This window comes from Macrosteles quadrilineatus, unplaced genomic scaffold (assembly GCF_028750875.1).
Source record: "Macrosteles quadrilineatus isolate MER2022 unplaced genomic scaffold, UCM_ALF_1.0 Scaffold_4__1_contigs__length_99947679, whole genome shotgun sequence".
NCBI classification, from domain to species: Eukaryota; Metazoa; Arthropoda; class Insecta; order Hemiptera; family Cicadellidae; genus Macrosteles; species Macrosteles quadrilineatus.
In genome coordinates, this window is record NW_026542597.1 from 15,683,131 (window position 1) to 15,707,133 (window position 24,003).

Genomic DNA, 24,003 nt, shown 5'->3' on the forward strand with positions numbered 1-24,003 from the left:
CGCTACCATGAGACTGTTTGATCTACCTCTAGACCTGTACAACTGCCAGTGTCTGCACAAGACAGACTTCCCCGAGCTACAGTCAGCTGTTAGTGTAAACTATTTATGTTTGTAACATGTCTGTTAGGTCTCCAGATGGGACGTGTTTGTTGACTAACAGTGGAGACGCCACCATGAGACTGTTTGACCTACCTCTGGACCTGTACAACTGCCAGTGTCTGCACAAGACAGACTTCCCCGAGCTACAGTCAGCTGTTAGTGTAAACTATTTATGTTTGTAACATGTCTGTTAGGTCTCCAGATGGGACGTGTTTGTTGACTAACAGTGGAGACGCCACCATGAGACTGTTTGACCTACCTCTAGACGTGTACAACTGCCAGTGTCTGCACAAGACAGACTTCCCAGAGCTACAGTCAGCTGTTAGTGTTAACTACTTATGTTTGTAACATGTCTGTTAGGTCTCCAGATGGGACGTGTTTGTTGACTAACAGTGGAGACGCCACCATGAGACTGTTTGACCTACCTCTAGACCTGTACAACTGCCAGTGTCTGCACAAGACAGACTTCCCAGAGCTACAGTCAGCTGTGAGGACCAAGGTGGGGGGTCTGGTGTATGACTATTGCTGGTATCCTCTCATGAACTCCAGTGACCCTTCTACGTGTTGGTGAGGCTCTTAATATTTACTTACTTACACATTATCTTCCTCATCTGGACGTCAACAAGGTATCTCTACCTTCTCTAATCCCTCTCCTTCTCCATCATGAGCCAACTCATTAGAGCCTTATGATCGTCCTCATGATCTTTACAGGACCTTTCTATTTGCTGGTGAAGTTCTAAAGATTTTATCATACCAACATACTTTTCACCGTCCTTTAGGCCTCTTCCTAGGTTTTCTTGTGCCTTTTAGGCCTCTTCCTAGGTTTTCTTGTGCCTACATGATTTATCTTTCTCCGCCATCAGTCAAATCATTATATACTCATCCTGATAAGCTGGAAATCTCTCTACTTGCTGGTGAGGATGTGGATATTAGGCTACATATTCTCCCGGCTATCAGAGTACAGTATTTAGATAGCTTACTCCTGGAAGTGGGTGTTGGCTAGGACGTCATTTTCTCCTATCCTTCTTCCTTCTTTATTTATTTGCTATCATACTCTCTTCTCCACATCCCTCTCACTAAATGTATAATATTGTAGGTCTTCCTTTCGACCAGATTCCTTAAAGAAATGTAAAATATATTTTCTAGATATCCTTTTTTTAAATCCTTTTGAATTTCAAATAATCTTAGTCTTGTTTTTCCTACTCACATTATGAAATTATATAACTGTTATACTTGTTTGCTACTGTACCAATATGGTCAAACTGTTTCTTTGACACTGCAGCTAATCACCTTTTCCTGCAGTTTCTGTCTTTTTAGTTTATAAATTGCATAATTAGATTGCAAAAAAATCAAATTTCTTTCAGACCTATTGAATACAAGTTTTTGAGATTTTGCATTCCGGATTACCTAACAATAATACTATTCTAAAGGTCAAATACCTTGTTGCCAATGTAATCATTGGTCATATGAATGGCGACCGGTTTCACTCCTTAAGGTGTCATTAAGGTATAGACGTGTGGTTATCACTTCTAGGAGGTCGGCAAGAAGTCTTCAAAACACATACACCAATCACACACATAAATAAACAGTTTTACAAAAGAATACTATATGGCCATACAATTAATAATTAAGGCGCGCACAGGTTCAGGGTGCAGGTCCGTGGTTATCAGCTATATTGCATTTTAATCATTTCTTTATGTATGAGACTGCAATAATACTATTCTAAAGGTCAAATACCTTGTTGCCAATGTAATCATTGGCACCCGCAAGGGGCCCACGCTTGCGTGGGTACGTGGCCTGGGCGACCACGCGGACCCTAGCTCTCCCAGAGGGGAGGTAATTGCCCGGTGTTGGAACCGGCACTTCAGGTAGGCCACAAGCTATGGACGACTGGACAAGCCAGCCTCTTTGGGTTGTACCCAAAGTGAGAGTACCCAGTGACATTCCCTCCATTCAGGGTGGTGGGGTGTTCAGCTCTGCTAGTGTTGATTAAGTTCATAGATCTTTCACCTGCCTGTAGCTTGTGGTTGTGACTGAGTTCTTCGGGCTCGTCCTACCTGTTGTGTTCGACTGACATTTTGTGAGGCATATCCTCGACTTTGGAAGTAGCCTCGTCCTGGGAGGTGAAATACCTAGCCCCCAAAGGGGAGGTAACTGCTCGGTGTTGGTATCGGCATTTTCAAGTAGGCCACAGACATGGACGACTGGGCATTGGGTCCCAGTGACATTCCTTTATCCAGGATGGAGGGGTGTTTAGCTCTAGGAGAGATGGAAGTGCATCATATTCTCTAACCTACCTGTGTCTGTGGTTCTTTGGGCTTCGGCCTGCTTGTTGTGTGCGACCAGCATTCAGTGTGGCAAATCCTCGACTTTGGAAGTAACCTTTCCTGGAGGTGAAATCGGGCAAGTACCCGTAGCTCACGGGGACACTCAAGGGCAACGTAACTTTCCGCAGTGTGAGGGTAACGGTTTGTAGGCACTTATGCAAACCAATCCCTGTCTCTGAGCACGGACGGTATGGTTATCTTGAGTGTGGGGGGTTCTTCCCGGAACCTCAATTGAGTCAAGGGTGTCGCCACCTCTGGTGGATAGGTTCATCCGGGTGGGTCCCACTTCTATACCTGCCTCCTTTTGGGAAACCCTGATGGCCTGGCAGTGATGTTGGGTCTGACGGGCAAACGAAGTAGATCGGGTGCTGGGTCCGAGCCCGCCAGGGGTATCTGGGGATCTATCGCTCTGGTTATCTCTGGTTTCCCAGCAACTGGGTAAGGCCTCGATCGGGTAGTGGTGTAAATGGGAGGTTGGGGTTCCCCCCGTCAGCGTGCTGACGGTCCCCTTCCTTCTGGCTATTGATGGCGGGTTTACCTGTCAGGGATTAGATAGGTCCCGAGTGTTGCTTGCACTAAATGCGTCGGGGCGCTCCATTATGGTCCTCTAGGTCCCGACCTAGTGGAACCCAGATGGAGTGACGCTTAAACAAGCAGCCGGAATCCCTGGTTAGGATTGAGGGGCAACCCTCTTTCCGAAGGGTCTGCTTCGGCAGCCGGCGAGCCTGATGACCTAAAGTCATCCGCCCATGATGTGCTAAAGGTTGATGCGTAAGCTTCGGCCTACATCGTGGGGCCCGGGTAAGTCTCACGACAGGTACCGGGTACGTAGTCAGGGGGCTTCGGCTCTCATGACAAATAATAATAATAATAATAATAATAATAATAATAATGTATGAGACTGCTTCTGATTCGAACAACGTTTTTTGTTGAGAATATGTTGGGGTTATTTCTTGCCAGCCTTAAAAAGGGTATTTCTTGCTGATCAGTTTTTAGAGTCAGACACGATTTACAAAGAAAGGGTTTTAAGTTGGTATTTTTTGTTTGTTTCAGTTTTATAACCACCAGTTTTAGTGCTCCCGTACACTTGTGGGACGCTTTCTCAGGCAAACTTCGTTGCTCCTATAGAGGATTCAATCCGTGAGTATTTGCCTCGAATGTTTCCTGTTTTTCAGATAATGTTATTGCATCTTAGATTATGTATAATTGTAAAACACGTGACTTTTTCAACTAAGTTATGTATATTTTTACCGCAGTTTGATATTGTCGTCTGTTGATGATGGTCTCTAGGCCTACTGTATTATGTATGTATGTATGTTAACACCATTGGTATTTTTTGCTTGGAAATGGTTTAAACCCAGTCTTTTCAAATAGCTTTGGGTTGCTTAGGCCAACATTCAAATTCAAAGAAAACCAAGCTACAGTATAATCACTAATCAGCAAGACAACTACGAATGAAACATTTAGATCTTGAACTGAGTGAAGAAGTAATCTTGGATTTGTTCATAAGTGCAACAAACAGTTTGAGTAATCTCCGTTTAATTGGGGAGCGAGTTGGTCTAGTGGTAGAGCGTGATACTTCTGTCCATGTGGTTTCGGGTTCAAATCCCGCCAAATCACCAATGGATTTTATCCTAGTGATAATGCCGCACCCCTTAGGTCTAGCCTCAAGTAACATGGAAAACAATCCTGGACTCGTTCCTAGCGTCCTTGGAAAAAAATCTATGATTGTAAAGAGGTTGATTTTCCTTCTCTACTACATTGATTGTTATTGGCAACAAGGCCAATCATTGCCAAGTGATGGGAACTGGCTATAATTTCTTTGGTGAAACAGGGTTGGTGTCAGGTTTGAACCAGCCCGCATCTCGATGAGAGGTTAATTCTTTAAGAACCTTTGTCATTTAAAAGAAAGTAGTATTGTTTTGAAATTTACTAAGTTCCAATCACTACATTGCTTGATGACTTTTTCAACTATGCTGCTAACAATGTTGGCTTGATCAGACAGGATGAACTGCACGCTGCACTGAGTGTTGAGTTCAGTCCCTGCGGAGGCTTGATACTCTGTGGATACAAAGATCACATCAAGATATTCAACATTGATACGCCCGGCAGAGACTACCAGAGTTTGTCTACCAAAGGTATTCATATCTTACAATTTGTTGTACCGTAATAATTAAAAGAAATTCTTAAGAATATGTCAAGGGAGAATAATTGGTTGTATTATTAACTTTACGCAAGAAAAATGCCCAGTCAGTTGCTGGTAGACTACATAAGTTCAATAGGCCTACACAAGTAAATTGACATCCTTCCTTTCCAAGGGGAACATTTTACAGAAAGTAGGATGAATGTATGTTAATCAATTGTATGTTAATCACTTGTGTGCCCATTTCTTCTTTCTCAATATCTCTAAGCCAAATGATATTTCTTAAAAAAAAAATATTCCATAAAGAATAAACGTTAATAGACAGATTACAATAGCGTTGAAATGAGGTGATAAAAAGTATAAAGTTTGTATGAAAAAAATTATAAACAAGTTTTTATTCTTACCTTTTAAATTGTCTGAAGAACACTAAATTAAGATTTTTTTTGTGCTGCAATTTAACTAATTAGGCTCTTTGTAAGTATGTGATGGGAAATGCAATAGGTGGCTCTCCTAGTAGAAAAAATTTAATGTAAACAATTTAGATACTATGCCTATTAATTTCAGACTGTAAATTTCTGTAGCCACAAAAATCTCATAAGCAACCACAAATCTTAGATTAATATCCTAATTAATAATTGAACACAATTCTACCAAGTGCAAAATATTTCTCATTCAAATGGTCGTTTTGCCAATAACTTACTACTCTGCAAGTAAAAATAATCATTTTCAGAACTGTGTGACCAGAGAGGGATAATATCATGTTTCGCCTTCAACCCAGTCATGCCCAACATCTTCGTGGCTGGATCCTACGCTAAAACAGTTGGTAAAATTTATTTACTTTTATGTTAGGCCCTAACTTGTACACCTTCGCCAACGTTTTTTATCTGCCTTAGGAAAGGTGTTTAGCAAACCTGCTGTGAGTCATTGGGCGAAAAAATTGTATTTATTTGATAAATTTAAAAATGGTTTATATACCTGCATCAAGGGCGGTCCCAGAGGGGGGCTTCAAGGGGGTATATTTTTTCTACAGATAAACTATTATACCTGGGGAACTTTAATAATTGTTATTGCAAATTGTCCAACCAAATTCATTGTTGTCCATACACTTGTGGTGAATGATTAGGACTAATTACAAACCCTAACCTAAAACTCGGGATCGTTAGTAAGACTATTTTTTGTACGTTGTGAAAAGCAGGGAAGATTGGCAGACGACGGACGCTTTCAGCCATATATACAGGGTGAGTTTTAATTGTCCCCCCCCCCCAACTTTTTTGTACATTTTTCCAAATATCAATCCCAGACCACTTCCAAACATTGTTGGGTAGTAAGTACTTAATTTTGACAATGTGGTCATTTCCGGCTGCCGTCTTGGATCCGCCATATTGCATGCAAAATATTTTTTTCAAAATTAAAGGTGGGTTTGTGACCCATTATTTCGAATTACATTTCTACCCTGATTACAATGCCGCAAACCGTTTAAAAAAATCTTGATTCATTCCAAAGTTATGAGGGTTTTTTAATCTTTATTTTTAGCCCATTTTAACATTGTGCATTAGAAACTAAGACCATAATCTCAAAATAGTGCTAGATAAAGATAAGTATACACTACCAGTCATTGTCGTCCTATTTTCACTTGGTTGTGACAGATCCAACACAGAAATCTGTTGGTTGTGACAGATGTATTTTATTCAGCCGCCATCTTGGATCCGCCATTTTGAAATGTGATAAATTATTTTAAATATGAAGGGGGTGTTGTGACCCATCATTTCAGATTACTTTTTTAAGCTTAACTCAATTCCATGATCCGTTTTTCATTTTTATATTTTTATTTTGAAATATTGACATTTTTTACAAAAAAATTGCAATATATCATAAATAAAATTTGATAACAAAAAATGGATTGCGGCATTGAGTTAAGCTTAAAAAAGTAGGCTAGTTCAAAATGATGGGTCACAACACACCCTTCATATTTTAAATAATTTATCACATTTCAAAATGGCGGATCCAAGATGGGGGCCGAAAAAAATTCATCTGTCATAACTAAATGAAAATAGGTCGACAATGACTGGTAGTGTATACTTATCTTTATCTAGCACTATTTTGAGATTATGGTCTTAGTTTGTAAATGCACAATGTTAAAATGGGCTAAAAATAAAGATTTAAAAAACCCTCATTACTTTGAAATGAATCAAGATTTTTAAAAACGTAGTATTTTTCTTTGTTTTATAGAAATTATTATTTTTAGCGATGATTTCCTATAAAAACTCATAAAATATTGGAAATTCAGATTTTCTCAGAAACGGCTACGATTTGATTAAAAATTAAAATATCTTTTTAACTAAAAGAAAAAAATGGTAGAGTTTCCAATACTGTAAAAGTCATGGTTCAAATGTTATTGGAACTTTTGTGATTTTCCCCATAAAATAATCATAGTTCTTACCCATGATAAGTGTTGTTGACAAGCTAATGGGAGAAAGTACGTGTTGGTTTGCCGATACTGTTTATTATTCTTATAATTATAACTGTTTTGCAGGTATGTACAGTGTAGACGGCCATGCAATATGTTTACTCTCGGGCCAACATGGAGGTCTCACACAACTCAAGTTCTCCCAGGACGGGACTCGTCTGTACGCCGCAGGACGCAAGGACCCTGAGATCCTGTGCTGGGACATCCGCAACCTCGGGCAGGTCCTGTACGTGCTGCAACGGCCTCACTCCACCAACCAACGAGTATACTTCGACACTTCAACTGACGACCGTTATCTACTCTCAGGTATGTGGTTTTGTAGTGTTTCTAAAAATATTGTGCAGTAGCAAAATAAAATAACTAATAAAGATGTTTGTCTAGTGTCTAGTCTCAATATATCTAATCTAAATCAGTTCTGACCAGGTTGTAAAAGCGGAAAATGAAAAAATATAAATAACCAGTTTTAAAGTTAGTGTAACCAAAGCAAAAAATCTAGTTGTCCTGTCTAGTCTACGCTTGTCCTGAAGTATGATACTGAAGAGTAAAGTTCAAATAAATAACAGTATCGGCAAACTGACACATACTTTCTCCCATTAGCTTGCCAACAACCAGTAGTCGCGGTTGGAGTAACTATGATATTTTGTGTGGGAAATCTCAAAACTTGCAATAACTTTTTAACTGTAGTTTTTGAAACAGAGTCGTACCATTTTGTTTATTGTTGAAATGGCCCACAACATGTTAAGATTTAATAAAAATTGTTCTAGTGGTTTTTGTAAAAATCCTTTTTATTTTACTTTATTGGGGATTTTTTAATGGGAAAATTACCATTATGAATCATAGTTTCAAAAATGAAAAAAAAAAAACGCCTGGAGTGACCATTGGTTAGTAACACCAAACAAAATTTAATCAAAATCAGTCCATGTGTAGTCCTTAGCTCTGTCTTTAGCCTACACATCCACACACATAAATAGACAGCCACATAGGCATCACTTTCAAAACCATTTTTTTTTTTTTTTTTTTTTTTGTTCAGGAAAACTCAAGACTAAACGTATAATGCTGCTCAAAACTCAAACTTGAAAATTGTGACAGATTTGTAATCTTTACTTATGAAACTTGTTATAGATGTTGATAGTTCTGAGACAAATGATAAGTTAAATTGATTTAATAGTTATATCTATAAACATTGTTTTACTATTGCTTTATTAAAAATCATGAAACCCAAAACAACTAATGTTCAACTGGCATTCAGTGCAATAAAAGCAATCCTAGTACAATTAATATTTATGCTATGATATACAAACGTGTATTCTTTTCAAACTAGGTTCGAGTGATGGCAACGTAAGAGTGTGGGACTTGCAGTCAGGACTACCAACAGACAAAGTAACCTCAGGTGAAAACAACGTGTTGGAGCCAATAACACTATGGAGGGCACACAACGACTGTGTCAATGGACTCAGGTAACCATCCTATATAGACTTAGTCAAAAGCAGACATTTTCTCAAAACCAATCATTAAAAATTCAAATCACGAATCTTAAACCTAAACGCAAAACTCTTGTAGTTGCCTGGTTCAGATCGTTAACGTTTGTTATATTGTCTTAAATAAAAGATTCCAAATCCATTGATGGTTCTTTATTTTTATAAATAAAATAAACTATATGTTGTGATTTTTATAGGCTTAATGTCGCAGAGCCAGAAAATTTGAATAACAAAAGAAGCCAATTCATCAAGCAACATGTTTTAGGGTTCCTAAAGCTCCTTAGCATTTAAAATAAGTATCTAAATGGTTCAAGCATCAAAGATTATTGCCAATCAATAACCGTCTCAAAATGAAATTTTGCTGTGTTTGCCGTTTGGCACAGTGTTCACAGGTATATACCTGTGGTAGCCACTGCTTCAGGACAGCGCTATATTCCAGAACTGGCGAAAGAAGAAGAAGAACATGAGTTTGTATTGGAGAGGCCGCAGGACGGTTATGAAGACAGCATTAAGCTTTGGTGGTGTGGAGCTATACAGGTAGTTTAATATATGTTGATGTCTAACTGAACAGGAAGTTGTTTAAGCTATAGTGGTGTGAGCCATACAGGTAGTCTAAGATATGTTCTTGGCTCTAGCTTAGATTCTTTTTAAACAAGACCAGGCTAGGCCTAGAGGATCACTTTATTATCACTTAGATAAAAGCATTGACTTTTGTCATAACCTCCTAAAATACAAGACCGACTGAAACAGCCGCTGCACTAATTCTTAATGTGCGTTGAACTATGTTTTGTTTTAAATTCCGTAATTTTATCACAAAGATAGGCAACATACACATCATGACAGTTTATTTTTTCAAACATTAGACATAATTTTTTAGCTTTTTTATGTTGTCTTCACAGTGTACCTATTTTACAAATCACAAACAATTTTTTGGTTAAATAATATCTGGAGGTTCATGCACATAAACTGCAGTAGTGATCGGATTTTTAACATCGGTCTGGAAAATGTCATGTGAGGGCGTAGGAAGTAGGTGACAACATTTTGCTACTTCGTAAAAAAAAGTTACAATGCGTGCTAAGTACTTTGGTATCATCATAATCATGTTCTCTTCACTTTTTTCAAAAATCTGAATAACAATCCATGATTAGTAAAGTTTTTTTAACTAAAGTATATTTAATCATTGAAAATATAGATAAAAATAACTTGATTGATACAGAACATTATTAATAAATTGACAAAAGGTAGTTCTTGGTCTTCAAATTCAAACAATTTACACCTATGTTATCTCCATTGGAGACCACTGCATAAATTGTCATTGCATGTAGCCTACATCCAAACCAATCCATAATTTTGTAGTATATTTCTGAATCATTTTTTTTTTACTAACTAAAATGGAAAATGACCACTATAATCTTTTAAATAACGTAAATTCACTTTAGAAAAAAATGAACTCTGAACAAAAGAAGTGATTTAATTGATATATCTGAGCTAGCTGAGCCTTTATTTCCCCAAAGTTAGCTAAACCATCTATTAACTGATATTTGTAAACCTATTTTTGACATTTATGAATCATCAAAATGTCTAATGTTTATCAAAGTTAGGCCATAGATAAAACATACTCCCCCAAGTAGATTTCTCATCCTTAAAGAACAGCTGAAGACAATTTTATTGTTAGTTCTGTATGGTTTATACAGGTTGTGTTTTATTTACAATTTGTTTCCCGTTATTACAGTCAATTAAAACCTCGTTTCACCAAATAATACGATCTAATCATAAACAATAACTTGTCTCCTAATTATATTACCAAACAGTAAAGCACAAATCAAGAAATTGACCCTAAAATGATAGAAACAAAATTTTGTCGATACTAGCGTCCAGTGTACATGAACTAGACACGAAAAACGTGCTTCAAAATTTACAATGGGATGACAAGTCTACTTGTGTTGGTTAGTCTATGGTTAGGCCTACTGACCTGGTATGCAAACCCAAGCAATATAAACATATGCCATTCAAGAAAATTATATTTTCTCTTAAAGTTTATTGGAAGATTACTTACATTGTGTGCGATGTTTATTTTCTTACCCTTTTACTCTCTTGATGGTGTTTCATTAACTTTAAATTATTTTTTTGACATTGCATTAAAAAGTAAAATTTAGTGTTATTTTTCAGACATGTTTACAAAATTATGTTGCTAAATTAATACATCTGATTGTTTTCATGTTGTCAGATGTAGCTGAAGTATTTTGTTTATTTATTTAGTAGATTGTTTAACCATAATTTTGTTTTGCCTCTAGGAAGACCCGACTGATATGCAGCCTCACAGTCCAAGGTAGTTTAAAAATTTTATATTATTGTTTTAAATTTTGTTAATACTAATAAATCATACAATTTTGGTTTTGCCTTTTTACTAATATCCATATTCTATCAGTAGAAATAAATACAAACTTTTAACATGTATGTATACATATTATTATTCATTAGTTTATTTTTTTAGCAAATTTACTATAAGGAATGAAACTTTTCCAATCTTTCATTGGAAAGATATGAATATAATTTATATAGCACACGAATATTTAAGTAAAACTGTATTATGATGATAATGTATTATCATTCAATTTAGGACATAACAACAATTCTTTAGATCCCTTTTTACCGCTCACGACTGAACAGTGCTAGTAAAACAGATTTTGACTTGTTTATTTGATTTACATGGCTATGGATGAAGAGGCTTATGAGGTGTGTCAAAAGCAAATACGAGTGAACGAACACAAGTTCTACTGTATAGAAGAAGATTTATTTGCTATTATGATTTATAATATTTGCTGATTTCTTAACTCCATGGTATGTTTTTCAACTTAAACAATTCCTTGTAGCATCTTTTTTTTACTGTAAAAACTGTTTTTAAACTGTTAAAAGTAGGTATGTGAAAATGAGTGTAAAACAACATTGATTAATATTGAAAACCTTTAACCCTTTAGGTGTCAATCAACGTAATCACTGCGACTATTTTTTTGCCACAAGTGTCAATGACAGGCCTACGGTTTCAGTTGATATAATCCCACAAGATCGAACAAACCCGGTTATTGGGCATACTAACGTGTTCAGGAGATTCTGGGCTTCATGGTGAGTATAAAAGACGGACGTTTCCCGAATTATTTATCTTGTTCTGTGATAGTTTTTCCATATGTCATTGTTTGTTTTGGTTGCTAGTGAACGAATGTTTACGTTGTACTGTTGTTGTGTGTCGTGATTTTTAAAGTTATTATAAAGAAAAACAGGGTGAAACTATACAGACTGTCCCAAAAGTCCCGGACCGGTTTAATATTTTCTAAACGACAACAGATAAATCAATAAGATTTGGTACATCAACACCACACCTAAAAATCTACTTTTTTTAGGATATATCAATTTTCTGTCATATCATGGGGACGTCCCGCAAGGAGTCTGAAGGAAATCTTAAATAGAAGCATAGGTTGACATGTACATAAAATTAAAGGCCTTTACTAGCAGAATATAATGCCACAAATTTGAACTCAAACGGACAACCGAGCCAAGAATGGCAGTGGTTCAAAGATTCATTTAATTTGCATTGCTATTATACGCTTAATCCTCAGGGGGCACAGCCCTAGGAATCGGATGAAAATTGTTAACGTAAGCATAGGTCGATATGCACATCAAATTAAAGGTCTTCACTAGTAGATTACAATGCCGTAAATTCGAGCTTAAAAGAACGCCTGAGTAAAAAAATGCAGTTGTGCAAAGATTCAAAATGGCTGATTCAAGAAATCTTTGAACGGCGGTTATTTTTTTCTCAGTTATCCGTTTGAGTTCAAATTCGCGGCATTATATTATTCTAGTAAAGGACTTTAATTTGATGTACATATCTACCTATGCTTATATTTAAGATTTTCTTCTGACTCCTTGCGGGACGTCCCCATGATATTACAGAAAATTGATAGTTTCTTAAAAAAGTAGATTTTTAGGTGTGGTGTTGATGTACCAAATCTTATTGATTTATCTGTTGTCGTTTGGAAAATATTAAAACGGTCCGGGACTTTTGGGACAGTCTGTATATTTTCCTTTTCCTTAACCCTTTGCGATCGGAATGAATATTTGCCGTCATTCCTCAGCGGTCGCGCGGCCAGCTCTACTGGCCGCCGCCATTAGCGCACGGAAGTCGGATTTATTTCCACAGCAGTTGTCCTTTGCGATCGGACGGCCAGCGGTGCTGGCCAACATGAAATCCAACGAACACTCGGGCGTCCAGGAGGACTGGCCAACAACATTGTTTTCGTTTGTAATATTCCAAACTGTGTTATGATGCCTGTATAGTGCTGCAACCTAGTGAGGAATTAATAAACTAACCGATCAGCAGGTTTGCAACATTATATAGCAAAATTTGTGGTGGCGACAACAAAAATAAACACCTGTTGTTTTGGCAAAAGTGCTGTCATAACAACCGTTGTTTTGGTTCAGTTTTACAATTGAGTTTTTGGTTATTTCCTCGACAGATTTATGTTTATTTGTAGTTTTAATCTAGTTTAAAGTTTTAATGTAAATATAAGTTGATTAAAAGAACATTTGTACATATACTACGTATACGCGCTACACTTTTATAATAGTTAGGCCTACAATACAACTGTTTTATCTCTTATAAACATTTAGACGTGTGAATTGGGTTATGTTTGTTATTATTCCAAGCCTATATTTAAGTAAGTAATTATGGACGACCGTTTAAGATCAGACGAATTGAGAGATTTATTGTTTGCCGACGAAGAAGATGCTGATGATCCCGATATTTATTATGGATCCGACCACGAAAGTGACGTAAATTCAACTGATTTAGCTGCAGAGTATGAGGACTTGGTTTTTGAAGAAGTTGATGATGGATATGAAGCTCAAGAAAATTTTGAAGAGGACTATGGAAGTGATGGAGGTCAAGTAGCCTATGTGGAATTTAATGGACATTTAACCACGTAAGCAGTACACGAAAGTGGAAATAATGATGGCATGGAAGTTGAAGAGATTAATGGTGAAGGTGCCCAAGGGACAAATAATGAAGAAGGTATGGGTGTGTCGGGACAGTGGAAGGTATGGTCTGAAGGGGATAATAATTTTAATAAGTTTTCGTGGAAACATGATAGTGGTTATAAGCCACCAAATGACCAAACGCCAACAACACCTTTGGACTTTTTCCAGCTTTTTTTCATAAATGATTTAATGTTGGAGATAGTGAAAGAAACAAACCGGTATGCTGCAGAAAAGATACAGAAGAATACACCACTCCAGAAGAAATCCATCTGGCTTTCGTGGAAAGACCTTACGCTGGAAGAGTTGAAAGCTTTTTTTGGACTCATAATTAACATGGGGATGAATGAGAAACCAGAGATAGGTGACTACTTTTCAAACAATTGGGTTGACTACCAACCATTCTTCAAAGATGTGTTCAGTAAGGAAAGATTTTTACAAATCTTCTGGAATCTTCATGTCTCCCCACCTCCATCTGGCCGCGTAGCTGGGACATTAACTCGATCAGGAAAGGTAAGAAATGTTGCTGCATACCTCGATAAGAAATTTAGAGAGTATTTTGTCCCACAGCATGAAGTAAGTGTAGACGAAAGTATGATTGGGTTCAAAGGAAGGATCCTATTTAAATCCTACAACAAGGACAAACCCATTAAATGGGGAATCAAGGTTTTCGTCTTGTCAGATTCAACTACGGGCTATATTTGTGCCATTGAACCATATTTTGGTAAAACAACCACAGATCGCTTGATTAGGCCTGATTTAGGAGCTACAAGTCGTGTTGTTTTACACCTAGTGGACAAACTTAAGCAAACACTGGGAGATGTTGAAGGGCTTCACGTTTTCACTGACAGATTTTACTCCAATCTTGATTTGGCAGAGGCACTATTAGCATGGAAAGCCCATACAACCGGCACTATCATGCTACACAGAAAAGGATTGCCGGAAGAAGTGAGACCAGCTAGGCCTAAAAAGGACAAAGCGAAAAACAAACAAACAAGAACCTGCCTAAACCTAAGTTGAAATTAAAAACTGGGGAAACAAAAATCTACAGAAAAAATGATGAAGTGTCTCTTCTGTTGTGGAAAGACAAAAACTTGGTGGCTATTTTAAGTACACTGTTCGGTGATAACTCTACCCAAACGGTTAGGCGCTACAAAAAAGGGGGAGTAGGGGAGTTAGTAAAAAAACCTACTGCAGTTTGTGAGTATAATAAACATATGGGTGGTGTGGACATCGCAGACCAGTACATTTCCTCGTACTCATTTACAAGGAAATCCCTGAAATGGTGGAGGAAAATGTTCTTTTGGCTTTTGGAAACAGCAATTGTAAATTCCTTCATTCTATACAATACCAATCAAGAAAGGAAAAATGTAGTTCGCCAAAGACGTTACAGAAAAATGTTGATTAAAGAACTGGTCGGAGAAGTAAGAAATGTCCGAAAACGAGGAAGACCATCATCTTTAGTCGAGGACGAGCGACTGAATGGAAAACTTCATCTGCCCTATCCGCTTGAGGGAGGTAAAACAAAGGACTGTGTGGTGTGTAGCGATAGAAGACCAGGAAAAGAAAGAAAAAGGTCAAAGTTTTTTTGTAAAACTTGTTCTAACAATCCCGGACTTCACATGGGTGAATGTTTCGAAAAATATCATTCAGTGAAAAAAATCCGAGACGATTAAAGAGAACTTTCAACTCATTGTTTGTATGAGTAGCCTATATACGTTCATTTTACACTTTTAGTAAATACGTAATATCAAAGAATTTTCATTTTCAAACAAATGTATGTATATATTCAATATCTCTTCTGTTTTTTTTACTTAATAAATCAGTTGTCAGTATAACATTACGATTGTTTTATTACAATTTATATCCCCTATGCTAACATTGCAGGTTTTCAGTAAAAACAATTCCGAGCTGCTGGGAGCGAGCCGCCATGATGAATGCCGAGGGGGCGTGTACTAGGACTTGGCCAGTACAGCTGGCCGCCCGACCGTTGGAACCAAGTCAGTACGGATTGAATTCCGACTGGCTGCAGACTGCGTTGTGGCCACTCCTGCTGGCCTTCCGATCGCAAAGGGTTAATACATGTAGAATAAAATGTATATCTCAGTTTTTGTAAATGTAGTGATTTTTTACATGTGCGGTTATGTAAAAAATTAAAAACTTGTTTTGGAACATCTGGATTTGAACCAACAACAAAATTGCTTTTATACAAGGTAAGACACAAATATCACACATTTTTAGATAGACAATTTTATTTGCTTTAAGAAAATATACAATGTTATATATCTATGTCATAATTTAGATTTTTTATTAATTTTGTAATCAAACTCCGCAAAAGTATTGAAAATTGAGTGATATTTACAGGTGTTCAATGCAATATTTACAGGGTTAATGACCTAAAAATGTCATGTTTTCCAAAAAAAATTGGTGCATTACTTTAGAATATATTGTTCAATACATTGTTTTACAGTACTCGAGTAATACTTTTTTATTGTCTGTAAGACTTTATGAAACCAATACCAGATTTTATCCTTGATTGTACCCAAGTCACAAGAGATTCTAACATTGTAACTTCCACAGTCAGAGTGTACTGAAGCTTATTATCGACAGTGTACTTGTGGATGATTGAAGTTGGAATGGAAATACAGTTTTCAGCATACGGATCTTTATCTGGATCCATATTAAGTTTAACATCAGCACTGTAAGAAGATCCCTTAAGACTTAGTTTTACCGAGCCCTTGAACTCAATATCCACCTTCCCATTACCGACCGGGTGGAACACTGCGGTAAGTTTTTCAATATTTGGTTCATTCTTCATTTCTCCCCAGAAAAAGTGGCCTTCGACATAGATCGGTGTGAATACAGAACGTTTTATTTTCGGGTCAAATGGAATGCCTTTCTCAACATTCCCAAGCAGAGGAATCAAATACTTGTTGATTGTCGTGTGTTTGGATTGTATATGGCGTACAAGTTCGTTCTCAGGTCCGGACCAATCACAGTGGCGACACTTTGTCAGTTTGAAGTTACAAAACTTCTCGTGGTCATCTTCAGTCCGCACGAAAAAGTCACATTTTTTGTGTCTGAAAAATAAACACTGAATCAACTTACACCCTTATGGATTCTGAAGTAGCCCATGGTGGAAGGAAAAAACATAGGTATGATATTCCCGTCATATGCTGACATCAAACAGATTGCAAACGCCATTTCACTATTTATAAAAAAATTATAAAAAACAATTAACAATCAAAACAAGTATATACTAATGGCAGTTACAATCAGGTGATTTTCTGTTTGCAATCTGGGTGACGTCAGCCTATAACAGAATTAGCACACCTATGTTTTTTCCTTCCACCATGGAAGTAGCCACCTCATTTAAATGGACCAGCTTTGGACTATTGTCTTATATAAAAAAAAAACAAAAAAAGCACTTGTATGTGCTACTTACAGAGTGCACAGTTTTAAATTATATTTTCTGTCTTAATTTGTGTTTCATGATTTATATAACATAAAAGATGCTGTTGCTTACAATAAGTTTTTTTCAGTTTGGCTTGTTTAAAAAGTTTGCGTATTCGGCAACTTTAACATGGGAATAAAATTGCAAGTTCTATGAGCACGCGCAGAAGTCGCTTGGATAGGCCTATCTAGACATCACCGTTTCACTTTTTACGTTTTGTTTTTTAATCAAAAGAGAAATGTGTGATAGCTAGTCCAAATATGATTCCTCGTCCTTTCTCGAGTAATAATAATTACTAGTGTACATGTTGCTCGAAATCGAGCAATTGCAGAGAAGTACAGGAGTTACGTATAAACAAATGACTTGTTTAAAAACTAATAACAGTCATAATTTCCGATGATTTTAAAAGAGTCAACCTAATGTACCATACCTAAGTTATTTAGCCAATTTGTATGTGTAGGCTACTTTAAACTCTACAGAACAGAGTTCAGCAAAAACTGTCAGAACTCTGAAATGGTGTTATTTATCATAGGCTTACTCATATGACAAATCCTTAAAATAAAAATTCAATGATTAATAACTTATATATCATTAAACACAAACCAACATCCAAAACTATACACATTTTTAATACAACATAGACAATTTACACATTGACTGTTTACAATTAACATATGTTCTTCTTCTCACTTTTAATTTTTGCTTCGCAACGGGAATAGTTATTTGTGTAACTAGTGGTGAAAGTGGCACTTTGCTGCACACGAGAGCAATGTTTACGCACGAGCCGCAGGCGAGTGCGGAATGATCTCGAGTGCAGCAAAGGCCTTTTCACTCGTGTTACACATTATATTTTTCCTACAGTCACTATAAAGCATATAAATAATTAGTCTTTCAAACACTATACATCACGTTTTTAGGTTCAGCTGGCAACACAATTGGTGCCCTAGAGAAAGTAGTACCCGCGGTCCGTATCACTCCGCTATTTTTCCTCGGCAAGAAATTTGCTCCGCGTTTTGAGAATATAGTTCCGTATGTTTTTGTAATTTGAAGTGGTTTCCGTGCCTAATAAAATGCTTTAAAGGTATTTTCTGGTTTATTAAGATCGTAGGAATGTTTTAAAAACGTTTAAAAGAAAAGTCCAGGAAGTTCAGAAATACCGAAACTATAAACACGAAATGACAGGTAAATCGTAGTTATAATAGTCAATCAGCTGCTCATAGTATTATTATCTTTAAGTGTTGCCAACCTATTTCCAAGCATACAGGGATTACGTGCATAATAGAACCACGCTGTTTTGTGTTGTTTCGTTGGAATCCTGATGTGCGGCAAAGTATAAACCGTACGGCAAAGTATAAACCGTACGGCAAAGTATAAATATGCAGCGATTGGCAGCTTTCTGTACTATAAACAGTACAAGGAAGCCAACTTTGTCGGGTGACTGTAGGAAAAATTCTTTTTCATAATCATTGAAATAGATTTATAATAAATAATCTATCATAAAGTTTAAGATTAAATAAACCTACCACATAGTTGTTTTATTTTTTTGGATCAGCTGTCCGAAATTGTGAAATAGGCAATTGACATTTGACAGTTCTGGTTGTTTACATTTAAATGTCAAAGCAAACGTAAACATTGTGAATTTTCTAATGCTTCCATGGAAACCAATTATTAATATTTAATTTCTGACAACAGCTGGAGTTTCAAAACAATGTTTGTTTCCCATGTTAATCTTATGGAGAAATACGAAACTTTAAAGGGCCCCAGGGTCTCACTCTCTAATTATTTATCTAAAAAGAAAGTTTCTTGCACAACTTCACGTTACGCTTTTTCCAATGACACCAAAAACATGTCAATCGGTTCAGTAGTTTCGGAGGAGTAATTGTCACAAAAATCCTGCTTGCGTATTAAATAAGTATAGATTATTACTTATTATTATTTCCTCTTGGAAAGAATGTCATGGGGACCAATAAACCCACAAGGCCCATGTTAAATTTCAAAAAATTTCAATTCATGTAGATAAAAGCCCTTTAGTCTGATTTGTACCATTTCAAATTTATACCTTCCCTTAATTGGTTACTATGATTTTGCTAAATTTCATGTGGATCGCTTCAGCCGTTCAGGAGGAGTATTCGTAAAACAAAAGCGGAAGTGTAGTATAAGAGCCTCACTCGCTCTGTTCAATGAACGCACCAAACTGACTGTGTGTAGCAGGCTACACATATCGCTCTAGTTGAGTCATATCCTAAAGAAATTATAGGAACAGTCTCCTGGATATGCTGATAAGACTCTTTCCTTATCTCAAAACAAAATGTTTTCTTCCTCCTCTTGTCATTGATATTTTACTTTTAGTTTTTGTATATTTCGCTTGTAGTCCTCTTTTATGATGTGTTGACATTTCTTTTGTGGTCTCTAAATTCTTCTCTTTCCACCAATTTTCTATTGAATTAAGTTTTTGGTACTCTTCCTTTCATCTTTTTAGAAGAACCATCCTATTCTTGCAGCATGGTTTTTTCCTTATTACTGTTCTATATTCCCTAATTTATTAGATAGGCTTGATGCAACACATATTAAGCCCTCACGGTTTTATTTTGTGGTAGCTACTTTAAAATCGCAGGTCGACTTCTGTTTATAGTTAGTCATTTTTTTATTATTTTTTTTTTTTACATATTTTACATAATAAATAATGTATTTCAATTCCTAAAGGTAGATTACTTAAGTTTCTTAAATTAAGTAATTATGAAAAAAGTATCGTACACAAAAATTTTTTTAAATTATATAAAAGAGTAAAATATTACAAGTTTTTTTTCTGATGGTAAAGTTTTAATAGACATTATTCAACTAAAATGAGCTGTATTCAAATATAATTAGGTTTTAGATTGATGAAACTAAGTAAAGGACATACTCAACTCTTTCTCAATAAAGTAAACTCCTGGCAAAAAGAATTAAAACAAATATATTGTTTTCCACTATAAGAGATTACAATAATATTATTGTATTATCAGAGGAACTTAGATAACGATTCTGTCTAAAAAGGATGGTTTGATAAGAACAATCCAACTAATTCCTGTTAACCAGTGACTGGTGTTCTTAATATTTTTGTAAAACTATAAAATTTATCCTTCCAAGGACACCAGCTTTCAATTACAATTCCTAAATAAAAAAAATGTTTCCTATGACAACTTTCTGTTTATAGTTTTCTTGATACGATTGAGTTAAACTTTACCTACTTTTAAATCAAAAAAGGATATGAAGAGAAATTGTACTAAACATTTTTGTAAGATATAGATTAGTACTTGTAATATAACCAATTTATCCTTAAAACCCTGTAAAACGGTTGATTTACTTAAAAATACTACGGTTGAACTACTATGCCTATTATACTTCAGCTCTAAAACCATATTAATATTTATGTTACATTTCATTAAGGCTGATATAAATAGGTGTACAACTTAACTGGCAAATTACTTTACTTAAAATGGGTACTATGGTCCCCATGATTTGATGGCAAATCTTTGTCACCCTTTTTTCTGAATTGATAAAACTTTGGCCATGACTTAAACCTACAAGTGTGTGGTAGAGATTCGACTCAGTCCGAGATTTTAGCTCTAAAACTATTTTGAAGGAAATTTAACCCATTGATGTCGGGAATATTTATTTTTTAAGGATATTTCCTTTATGTTCTTTATAATAAATTTATGTTGACATGATATGTCCATATTTGAAGAAGATAAAATAGCACAAAAAAATATGTGTCCTCCTCTATTCTATTGTAAAATAAGCAAAACAGGTCCCTATAGAATAAAATATATTATTTTGTGCAATTCCTAGTAAACTCACTATTACCATCAACTTACGCTTACGCCTGACACCATTTATTTAAAGTACGCCCTCCACACCAGCTAAGCCACACGTTAGTAAGCTTAATATGGATTGCTTATGTACGGGATTTGCACTTGCACATGTAGAAATACCTCAACACTACACTTGCCTGTTCAATGCCTTAGTCAACTGAGCCAACGTCCGCCGAACGTGACAATGTGTTTGGCAAACTAATACCCCTGGACTTTACTCGGGCTAAGAACTTCAAATGTTAAGCTAAATGGTTTATGTTACCTTGCTTCGTCAAGTGGTCCTTTGCAGTAGTACACTACTCAGTCAATTATCAGGTTTTTTTCTTACAACGCTAGGCATGAGCCCTGAATTGCTTTTCACATTACTTCATGTGAAATACCTAGGGGTTGCGGCATTATCACTTAGATCCAAATCCATTAATGATTTGGCGGGATTTGAACCCGGGACTCAGGGATCAAAGTCAAACACTAGACCAGCTTGTTCCCCCAGACTCCATTATAAGGTGTGACAAAACATCTATCCAATTTGGTTATATCTGTCATTACGTTACCATTGTAGAACCATAGACTGGGACGGGTGGCGTCGTCCTGTAATCCAGCTACTAGGAGGTCATGAATTGTGGATATTTATAGGCATGCACTGTGGATGCGATACTCCCTGGTGTGGATTAACGTCCGCACGAGTGAGTACTACGACTATCCGCAGTACTATCCTGATAATTATACCAATTCGTATATACCAAGGAAAAATGTGGTTCGGATTCCACTATAAACTGTAGGTCCCTTAGTTGCCATTAGCTGTATGGGCTATTAATTAACAGCTGTGTCTAAGGAATGTCGGCCTTAGTCACTAACAAGACTACAAGATCGCGCCACTCATCCTACACTCATCTCCATTCATACTTGGCTTAAAATACCTACTATGTGTGGTCGCCATTTCATTGAACAGTATCATACAAAAACACACTACAAAAATTCTAATGAATATAATACTGAAAAACCTGGCCACTGCTATCCCGGCAGACATGTGCAGCGACTTTGGAAGATGAGTCATAACTGCATGTCAAAGCCCGGTAGATGACGTATGAGGAAGCAATGTAACCATTTAGTTTACAAGCAGTAATCCGGAGGCTACTAAACCATGAAATTTAAGTGGTAATAATTGATTGGGGCAAACAAGTTTTTTTTCCTTCTCACCTTCTATTTGCCTGTCCACATGGACTGCCCGTGCGTGAAACGTATCCCGCAAAGCAAGTGTGAGCCGTTACAGTACACAGGTGAACTGTACTGATAAAAAGTTTTTGGCAGTGACCAGGATCCGAACCCAGACATCGCTGCCTTGGGGCCCGAAGTCCGTGACGTACCGACTGAGCCACTGACTCGCCAATAGTCTACTAGAGCGATAGTTAAATTATAAATTTTCAAAACTTTTTTTATGGATTGGTATTACTTTTGTCTAGACACATACCTGCAAGTGTGAGGTAGACACTCAATTACTTGACTTATGAAACAGATTGGCTGATTCTGACAGAAAGCAGCCTTACATTGAGGACATTCCGACTTGTGCAGTTGTTTCAGCTGCTCCAAGCAACCCTGGCATACTGCATGTCCGCGTGCACAAAGTGCCACTTTGGACGTCAACGTCTCCAGGCAAACAGGACACACTGCCAGCTGAGACAAATACTCGAGTGTCTTACGCATCTCTTCCGGAGAGAGAGTCTCCTGCAAACAATAATATTTTGTAGATCCGTGATCAAAATTGATATAAAACTTTCATTCACATTTTGACATCGATACGGAGTGACTTCAGGACGAGTTGACTTCCACACGGTTGGCATAACTAGTCAAACTATTCAAGTCACTTGCTTTGTTCAGAAGCATTTTATGGCATTTTGATTTTAGCACATTTTTCAAATGCTTCAATTTGAGATCTAAGTGTAATTCCACTCTCCAATTGTAAGCCACAACATTTCTGTTCAGAATTATTTTTCACTCACTAATACCTTTTTTAAATAAATTAAACATGTAAATAGTTTTTTGACACACTACACCGCAAAGTAGCTGTTGTGCTTTACTTACTCTCTATATCAGCAAATTTACCATATAAGTTATTACCATAGGTCACATCGTAAAACCTAGACCTGGGACTGATTTAATTATCCTTTGTGCCTACTACACCAGAATACCAAGACTAATTGATTTAGTATAGTTTGAAAGATTACTCCTTTGACGTCAATGAATTAGCACTCATTACAGTTAGTGAGTTAGTTCATTGTTGAATCATTTGATAATTGTTAAACGGGTTTGAAAGCTAACACATATTGAGTATGCAATTAGATTTTGATTTTTCTCTGCAACTGAAGAAAAACAAACTAAAAGTTAAAAATTCTAAATTCACAATATTAATTGATGAGTTAAAGAAAGATAGTTTGATCCATGGATGAAATAGCAAAGTAGAACTATTAAAGAACAAGCTAAACAATAAAATGCATATTAGTCATTCTTAGACAATCAATGGCGATGCAATATAAATATAATGTTCTTGACATTGCTTAAGTTGTTAAAATATCTGAAAGCATAACATCACACAAAATACAGTTATGCCATGTAATAAAATTGCCATGTGATCAAATTGAACAGTAATATTCTTGATTTGTAAACAATCTTAATTAGCCTAATATAATTGCAAAGCAATGAAAACTATGTCACCATTTAAAACAGATCTTTTAAAGTTTAGCATTTTGTGTTTGAGTGAGTTAAAATTTTTTAATTAATTTATTTACAGAATTCCATCACATTTTAAAATTACAGTACATTATTTTATTTTGTCTTACAGAAAATATGTTTCATACAAAAATAATTACCATTTTCCAAGGGAATCCTACAGTTAAATGATAGTGAATTTTCTAACATTCAGTGAACAGTAACAGTAGCACAATCAAGCTGAACTTGAACTGTTGATAAGTCTAAATATTCTTCTCAACTATGTGGCAAAACAGCTGATACAGTAGTTTACAGAGAACAGCACAGCTGACTAATGGCACACTAACAGAGAAGAAAAATCTATCCCCTCCACTTTACCAAAATGGAATAACCTCGCCTTTTTTGTTTTTGCTACTTTTAAAAATCAATTAGTATAATTATGGTAGCTAGTTG

General features: G+C 36.2%; 1 protein-coding gene across 1 annotated transcript; it reads right to left on the reverse strand.

Moving 5' to 3' along the window:
- Positions 1 to 15,806: 15,806 nt before the first annotated feature.
- LOC128993277 (E3 ubiquitin-protein ligase Siah2-like) lies at positions 15,807 to 23,783 on the reverse strand. The gene is made up of 3 exons (XM_054417067.1): positions 23,712 to 23,783; positions 22,316 to 22,569; positions 15,807 to 16,622 (listed from the first exon to the last, which is right to left on the reverse strand). The coding sequence occupies exons 1-3, from the start codon at positions 23,712 to 23,714 to the stop codon at positions 16,031 to 16,033; spliced, it is 849 nt and encodes a 282-aa protein (XP_054273042.1). The 5' UTR covers positions 23,715 to 23,783; the 3' UTR covers positions 15,807 to 16,030.
- Positions 23,784 to 24,003: the final 220 nt, after the last annotated feature.

Coding starts and splice junctions, on each gene's coding strand:
- LOC128993277 (XM_054417067.1), bottom strand. Junction 16,623..22,315: donor TGTCTACCTCACACTTGCAG/GTATGTGTCTAG, acceptor TTTATTTTTCAG/ACACAAAAAATGTGACTTTT.